This window comes from Primulina eburnea, chromosome 13 (assembly GCF_022965805.1).
Source record: "Primulina eburnea isolate SZY01 chromosome 13, ASM2296580v1, whole genome shotgun sequence".
NCBI lineage: Eukaryota > Viridiplantae > Streptophyta > Magnoliopsida > Lamiales > Gesneriaceae > Primulina > Primulina eburnea.
In genome coordinates this window covers 27,806,635-27,815,296 of record NC_133113.1, presented here as the reverse complement: position 1 = coordinate 27,815,296, position 8,662 = coordinate 27,806,635, and the positions used below count along the sequence as shown (strand labels likewise).

At 34.7% G+C, this 8,662-nt stretch overlaps 2 protein-coding genes across 5 annotated transcripts; one reads left to right on the top strand and one right to left on the bottom strand.

Moving 5' to 3' along the window:
* Window positions 1–323: 323 nt before the first annotated feature.
* LOC140808928 (protein SUPPRESSOR OF K(+) TRANSPORT GROWTH DEFECT 1-like) lies at window positions 324–7,252 on the bottom strand. 4 transcript variants are annotated; one of them, XM_073166307.1, is made up of 8 exons: window positions 6,802–7,252; window positions 6,307–6,401; window positions 2,773–2,880; window positions 1,901–2,709; window positions 1,760–1,834; window positions 1,565–1,663; window positions 1,327–1,461; window positions 324–637 (listed from the first exon to the last, which is right to left on the bottom strand). In XM_073166307.1, exons 4-8 carry the CDS (start codon window positions 2,144–2,146, stop codon window positions 596–598), a joined length of 597 nt encoding a protein of 198 aa, XP_073022408.1. In that variant the 5' UTR covers window positions 2,147–2,709; window positions 2,773–2,880; window positions 6,307–6,401; window positions 6,802–7,252; the 3' UTR covers window positions 324–595. The 4 variants fall into 4 exon arrangements, with proteins under 4 accessions (XP_073022408.1, XP_073022406.1, XP_073022407.1 ...); XM_073166305.1 differs by having other exon boundaries at window positions 1,901–2,779; XM_073166306.1 differs by lacking the exon at window positions 6,307–6,401 and having other exon boundaries at window positions 1,901–2,849.
* Window positions 2,876–6,158, top strand: LOC140810429 (protein FAR1-RELATED SEQUENCE 5-like). The gene is made up of 2 exons (XM_073168290.1): window positions 2,876–4,023; window positions 4,604–6,158. The coding sequence occupies exon 2, from the start codon at window positions 4,626–4,628 to the stop codon at window positions 6,156–6,158; it is 1,533 nt and encodes a 510-aa protein (XP_073024391.1). The 5' UTR covers window positions 2,876–4,023; window positions 4,604–4,625.
* Window positions 7,253–8,662: the final 1,410 nt, after the last annotated feature.

Below are 8,662 nucleotides of genomic sequence, written 5' to 3'. Positions count from 1 at the left end.
AACTTTTACAAACGATCTTATAAGTTAATTTTATGAGATAAATCTTCTATTTATGTCAATTATGGGAAAAAATATTATTTTTTTATGTCAAATATATTACTTTTTATTATAAATATAAACATACTTGACACGTCTTAAAAATAAAGATTTGTGTGAACGTCTCACATTACACTGACTCTATAGTCAAGTGGTAAAATGTCGGATTTTGGTACAGGCCAAATGTTGCACCAATGTGGCCTAAAAACTGAAAAGTACACAAAAACAGGGTAAAAATCCAGATAACAGAAAATTCTTTGGACGAGTCGTGGAAGCATGTAAAATAAAAAAGTTAAAATGAGAGATCAATGGAACAAAGCCTTCATACAATTCCAATGCAACTGGCATTGCACATACACCATAAATATTTGTATACAAAACTAATTGCAAGCAACATGAGAAGCATAGGGCTCAATTTCCTACAAAAAAATGGGAGGAAACCGCAATCGTCGTGTAATCTATATGGCACAAAGATGTTTTGTCGTTTGAACCCTATCAAACACAACATAAACACAATCAACCTTCCCTGCCGAACTCTTTTGTGAATCCCTCTTGCACTTCAAGATCGGATTTGCTGACAGTTGGTCTGTCTCTCTAGAACCTTATTGATTTAGTAATTTCAATTTGGGGAAAGATCATGAATACTTCATGTGCATACAGAGTAACTCATTGTTCCATACACCCACAGAGTAAGTTCCCATACATAACATCAGTCACATGTGGCTTAAATCTTCTCTGCTAAATGATACCACATAAAAAAAATAAAAAATCATTTACGTTGTACAATACGGTTATTAAGTTTATCCAATCGGCCACTGACCCCATGTAGCATCGAAGATAGTTATTGTGTAAAATTTTCTTTCAACTCACTTGTACTACATTCAAGGAGTCATCATTATCTGTCGTCCAGAACTCGGCCACCATTTCCGGCCATAAGCTAGATATAGAGACTCTTCTATCCACTCTCGCATCATTTTATTCTCAGTTAATCTAATATTTAGTATTTACTCAATTCTCATAGAATCAAGCAATAGTGTACTCTTCACTTCTGCATTAATTTCAATTCTTTCACATGGATTAAATTCAAAGAGCATATCATCTCCTGTAACAAACTACTGCTCACCCAAAAAACATTATGTTTGTTTCATTTTCTGAGAACAGCAACCAAAGACGAATGATTACCAGTTCATAATCTGTAGAAATAAGTAGCACAACAGACAAAGAAATCCTAAGAAGTTCAGATTATTAAGGGACAAACTAGAACAAAATTGTATAAGACCAAATGTGAACCTTTGCAGCAAGCTTCTGCATTGTTATTTGGACAACACCGGGTTGCTTGGGACCGCATGGTATCCATGTACCATCCGAAGTCTCGATAAAGAACATAGCATCTTGTGTTTTACGTACAGGCTCAAATAATACATCCTTCATAGATAACATAACAAGATTGAATAAATAGGTAGGCATATTGAATTTACAAAAGAACCCACTTAAACATTAGGAGGTGGATAACACCATCCGCACTCACATAAACAGATATATCTGAACCAGAAAATCCTTTGGTTTTATGAGCTAGCACTTTAAAGACGCTTTCAGTCAAGTTATGAGGGGTATCTCCTAAATACACCTGCAGTAGAGCGACAAGCCATACAAGACTACATTAAAATATTGGGCTATAGATGCAATTGCTTCTTTGCACAAGGATCGAAGACAAGTTTCGTACTTTGAACATGTGTCGTCGTGCCTTCAGTTCTGGGAGAGATATGTAAATGTGATTATCAAATCGCTGCCTGATAGCCTACAGAAAAAAATACATAGTTAGACAAAAAATATCAGGGCCTACACTCGATTACCTAGATATTACCTGATCGAGCGCATAAGGGGTAATTGTGGCAGCAAGAACAAGAACTTTATCATCATTATGGCCAACCCCCGAATAATTGACACTATATAGCAGGAAAAAGGTAAGTAAATCAAGTTCTCTCTTCATCAAAAAAGGAAACATGGCGGCCCCAACGTCACTGAAGGGTTGGGGATATAAAGGTACACTTCTCAAATATCTTAACATAAATGGTACGACCACGAATTCAAACTGCTGACACAATTCCATGATAAAGATGCATATCTATTCGCTTTTGACAAATTTTTAGAAGATAACATGACAGTCAATCAACTTTTGCCGTGACTTATCATACATTCCAGATTGGCTTATAAAAGGAAAAAAATAGGTCATCAGTTCACACAAAAAATTGGAAAAACAGAGATGCATCGAGCAGACAAAGGGAGGGAGCACATTTGGTGATATTCATGTCTCCACAACAATCATATGCACGAAACAAAATTCAAATTGCAGACCCAGTAAAGAATTTTTTTTACATTACACGCTTCTCTCTGGCAACAACAATAAAAAACTTTCAAAAGCATTATATCCAGAAATAAAGTAAAACAAAAGATTGAACTCAGGCCTATTTAACCATCTCACAAGAAGAACAATTGGAGTCGAGCTTTCAAATCGCAAGACTTCCCAGATGGAGATGACATACATATCTACTCATAAAGTTGAAAAACAGAAAAACAAAGATACAACTACCACAACTTCCCACAACATAACTCTCTGCATTTGCAGCAGCAATTCTGTTTTGATACGTCTGGAAGCTTCACTATCATTTCCTTCTCCGCTCTGGCCACGTAGGGAATCTATTTCATCAACAAATATAATGGAGGGAGCACCTTCACGAGCCATCTGGAAGAGATTAGAAACCAGCTTTTCACTTTCACCCATTCACTTTGAAACCAAGTCCGAAGAAGAAACACTGCGAAAGAACAGCAGTTGGCACTCGCCAACTTCATGGCCTAAGTACTTGATATTTGAAAATGATGAATAAATGTATAAACTAAAAGCGTCTTAATAACAATAGTTTCCTCTTGAAGAATGATAACACATTTTTGAAGAAACATAGCACATCTCATAGCCGAAATATTCATGAGACGAAAGCATATAGAAGAGAGAAACCAATTTTACATATTAGTAACCTTGATGATTCTTTCAAGTAATTGACCCACTGGGTTCGTGGAGAAATACTGTTACAAGCTATTCCCAAAAATTACTACTCGATTCAGATAGGCGTCATTTTTTTTATGCAAGATAGGCATCATTTAGTTAAGCAATCATTTTCATTTCTTATCCCATAAACACAACTGTCGCTTTTTGCAGAAGAATTTTTTTAATAACTTCAAATTGGTCAAAGATGGGAAATCTGAACTAGTTTCAATCGATTGCATACAAATCAATCTAGAATTCTCAAGAAGTTTGGATAGCTTTTCAACCTCAGTGGTCTCCGTGGCATGCTCTTGGCAATCAGAGTTTAAGATATTAAAGAGTAACATGACAGATGGAATTCAATTAAATTGTCTACAACGGAGTTCACTATATAAGCACAGATATCAACATGTAGCATTTCAAACCCATGATTAAATGGAGTACCAGAAGGCCAGTAAATATATGTGCTGCCTTTATTGGGAAAAGATATCCAACAGACAGAAAGTCCAACAAGATTTGTCAAAAAGTAGGATCGGAAGGACAAGTGAATTACACAAAATAAGTTTATTTAAAAGCGTTGCTACTAATAAAATATTTTGAGCCTATGTAGAGGTGTAAGTGGTTCGTTCGATGCTGGGGAATGGGGCACTGCCCCATTCCATTAGTTCCTTGACACGTGGCAAGGACTATTCTTTTTTTATTTGTAGAAGACTTCTCAACCTCTTCCACTAATTATTTGACACGTGTCAAGGATTTTTTTTAAAAATTACGCAAACCATGGTTTAGTTAATTCAGATCTGGAAGGGGTTTTATCTCTCCCCCGTATTCCCTCTCCCGTGTATTTTTTCCACTGGAAATTGAATTTTTCTCTCTACCTCTCTTCCCTCTCGGAACCCACTGGAAATCTTTCACAACAGGGGAGAGCTCCTCTCATTGAATCCGGTAAGGTGAGGCATTTTCACTCCACTGCACTTTTTCACTCCACACACGAAACTTCTGGTTTATTGTGTTGAGCTGTCCGCTGTTTAGCATTTGTTCAACAAATGTGTCTGTGAATAGGCATACTTATCAGGAACAAGCCGGAATAATTGTCGCTCAACCACAATTTATTAAAAAGCTGAGAATAAAGTGACAAAATTTGAATGCTCGAGAAAGTCATTCAGAAAGTGAATTCTTAAAAAAGAGACAAAACCTGAATAATTGGAGATAAAGTACACGACCTTACACAACAGAGAGAAGACTCAACCTGTAAACCAAATTCCAGGAGAGGAACCAGCATAGCAGAACAATATACCAGTTTTATACGAACTGCTGCATATCCAAAATAGTGTAACCTTACAGAAACGCATACAATATAGTTTTTAGCTCGACACAATATAGCAGAAGCTAAAACGAGTAGAATGTGACCAGATTCTAAACAGCTCGACACAATAACCAGTCCGCTGTTTAGCAATTGTTTTGCCTAAAATTTTTATTAATTGACTCAAAAATAGTTAAATTCATTTTGTTTTTTTTTAATTGATTCAGTTGGTTGGCTGCTTGCTTAAAAATGGAAGATAACAATCAACTGTCACTTGAAGAGGTGGAAGGAGATAACAATCAAGAAGCTGGAAATGTTGAAGTACCAAATGAAAACTCTTTTGTCCATGTTTTGGAGAGTAAATTGGAAGTGGGGCAGGTTGTGAATAGCATTGAAGATGCTTATTTATTGTATTGCCAATATGCGCATGCCAAGAGATTTAGTGTGAGGATGGGTGATCAACGATATTTTTCTCATGCCAATGAACTTCAATCAAAAGAATTTCATTGTTCCTGTGAAGGTTTAAAAGATGAGAAATGTTCTAATAAAAAGATTCCAGTTTATCAAAAGCCGGTCATTAGAACACAATGTAAAGCGAAATTGAAGATTACAAGTGAAAAAAGGTGTGAATGGCGGGTGAGTAGATTTTTTGAAGAGCATAACCATGAGATGTTTGCACCTGATCAAACTCACTTGCTAAGATCGGCACACAATATATCACATGTAAAAAAGTCTACTCTAGAAGCTATGGTAAATGCTGGAATATCCGTCTGTAATGCTGTTTCTTTTATGGAACATGAAGCATGTGGGCCGCAAAATTTAGGTTTTATTAGAAAGGATGCATATGACCATATGAGTCGGTTGAAAAAACATACCAAAGTCGAGAATGGAGATGCCACTGCACTTATTCAATATTTCATTAATAAGGCTAATAAGGAGAATTATTTTTACTGGAATGTTCAATTGGATGATGATGATAGGGTGATGAACTTTTTCTTCAGGGACTATAGATGCGAGGTTGATTATGAATATTTTGGTGATGTCTTGTCGATTGATACAACATATAGAACAAATAAGTATAATTTAATATGTGCTCCATTTGTTGGTATAAATCACCATATACAGAATGTATTGTTTGGCTTGGCCTTTATCTCAGATGAAACTCAAAGTTCTTTTGAATGGTTGTTTGCAACATTTCTTGATTCTATGAATGGACGGCAACCACAAACTATCTTTTCAGACCAATGTCAAGCCATGATGAATGCCATTGAAACAATTTTTCCACTTTCACATCATCGTTTATGTCAATGGCATATAAATCAAAATGCTCCTTCACATTTTGGGAGTTTAAATGGTGATTCTGCTTTTAAAGGATTGTGGTATAAATGCATGAGTCATTGTGATTCTGAAGATGAATTTGAGAGCACATGGAAATATATGATTGAAACCTATGTTTTGCATGGTCATAAATGGTTGAATGATATGTACAAGCTTAAGGAGAAATGGTCTACTGCTTTTATGAATGGAAGGTTTAGTGCGGGACTTTTGGCTACTTCGAGAAATGAAGTCACGAATATGGTTTTAAAAAAGGCAGATAACAAAATGAGTTCTCTGTATGACTTTGTATTGAATTATACAAAGATTCAAAATAACTGGCGGGAAAGGGAGAAGACTGAAGATACTCGTTGTCACCATGGTAATCCTGCACAGATTTTGAAAAACCATCCATTGTTGATTAAAACCCCTTCCAAACCTGAATTAACTAAACCATGGTTTGCGTAATTTTAAAAGAAAAATCCTTGACACGTGTCAAATAATTAGTGGAAGAGGTTGAGAAGTCTTCTACAAATAAAAAAAGAATAGTCCTTGCCACGTGTCAAGGAACTAATGGAATGGGGCAGCCAGCATCGAACGAACCGGTGTAAGTTACCTGAAAAAGGTGGAATCAGCTTCAGTGGCAACAGCTCTAGCTAAGTATGACTTTCCTGTTCCAGCTGGACCGTATAAAAGAAAAGCTCTTCATGCCTAATATTAGCCAACAATTCATGTCAACAAATAATATCGGAATGATACGGTAAAATGTTATGCAACAAATTTTTTTTTAGTATTCACGAATCCCGAACTTCAGCTCTCATTTTTCTTATTCTGTACCCATGTCACATTTTGTTGGATTCTTTTCTTGTTTATTTTCTTTTTCTGAGAGAGACGAGGTTAAAAAATCATACTTTTGTCCCCTTATCGATTACAGCCAATTTCTAAAATTTCATTAATCCGCAACATGAGACTCAACTCCAATCATTGACAATAAAATTACTACCACAAGGCAATCAACTTCAGCACATACCAAATATCTTCCATCTGTACCGACAAAAAGTTGCCCGTATCGCTCAATCAAAATAAACTTATCAAGGAAAGGAAATCATACCTGTAAAGAATGGGGGGAACTTCACTGGAAGAATCACCGCCTCCTGCAACGCCTGCTTAGCACTCTCCAAACCCGCGACATCGCTCCACTTAACATTGGGTTTCTCCCTAATTAAAGCCAGACCGAAGCTTCTCCTTATCCCCATCCTCCCCAGCATTGCCATCCTTGGGCTTCGTCTTGGATCGGGTCGCCACAGCAGCATCGCCGTCCGATGCTGGACACGGCCCACCCTCGTCGAGCACAGCCCGGATCTCCTCAGCCCGCCGCAAGCACGTTAACTTCTGCGTGATGGCATCCTTAATTTTAGGATTTTCTCGTACTTCAAATGGGTCTAAAAGTACTCCAAAGCGTTCGTATATAAAGCGGAGGCTTTGCATAGTGCCCGGCATTGTCCTCCACCACTGCCTGCCGTACGTATTCGATTGGGTAGATATACATCTGCTATTATCTCATGTTCTCTTTTACCAGTTTTTGTACTATAAAATTTTATATTTAATTAACTCTTGCACGTAATTAAATTGAATTAACCGATTGAATCGAGCTATTCCAGAAATTCGATTTGGTTATTTCGAAAAGTTCAAATTTAAAAAATTCGATTATATCGGTTAATTTGGTTCGGTTACGGTTTTAAAAGTTTTGAAAACGGTTAACCGAATTAATCGATATAATAAATAATATTATTTAATAAATTTTTATTATTTATCAATTTATATATATATATATATATATATATTTTAATTTAAAATTTTAAAAAAGATATAATATGTATTAATTGTGTTCAAACAAAACTTATACATTTGTGATGTGTGTGCTTTTATAATTTTATGCATTTGTGTAGATTGTAATATTCAAGAAAAAATATATATATAATTAAAGTTAAATCATAATTTTTTTAAAAAAATTAATCGGTTAATTCGGTAACCGATCGAATTAACTGATTTTAATTCGGTTCGGTTTTCATCGATTATGGAAAAATATTTCGATTCGGTTTGATTATGGCTAATTCAGTTCAGTCTATAACCGAATAGACCGAATGCTCACCCCTACTTGTACGACACAAAACCGAATACCAAATAAGTAATCATGCTCTAAAACTCACATCAATATAAGTTAAAAACATCATAAAATATAAGAGAGAATTTAATTTATCAACACACCTTCAGGGAGTCTCGCTGAAGGTGTCCGAGGTAAGTGCTTTGCCTATATACTATGGGTCCGATTTTTTTATCAACACTGTCTCACATATTGTAACTTGTACTATATTTTCCTAGTATAGTTTACATGATTAGCAAGATTTTTGGTCATACTATGTTGACTCGGAAGTTTATCAAATCTGCAGCTGAACATAATTTGTGAATAAATTGTTTTATGTTAATCATTCATATTTATTCAATCATATAACAAAACTCTTACAATTTATGCTACCAATTTATCATTCTTCCACCTATTTTTAATTCTTATTGCTTATTTAATTTCCTTTTCTCTATTTTTTATACATTTATTCTATCTTAATTATATTATTTGATATTTTTTTATAATTATATAATAAAATATATATGTTTTATAAATACAATAAATTAAAAACAAAGTTATATATGTATGTATATATATCTGTACTTACTAATTACTATTAATTAAGGGAGAGATCTCAAAGTATAACTAACTTTTGGTGAAACTTTTTTAAAATTATAAAATTACCCTTTCATACGTTTTCCTCTAATATACATAAATATATTTCATAAAAACTAATGCGAAATTGTCTCATGATCAATTTTGTGAGACAAATATTTTATTTTGAGTCACTCATAAAAAAATATTACTTTTTATGTCAAAAACATTATTTTTTATTATAAATATGAAC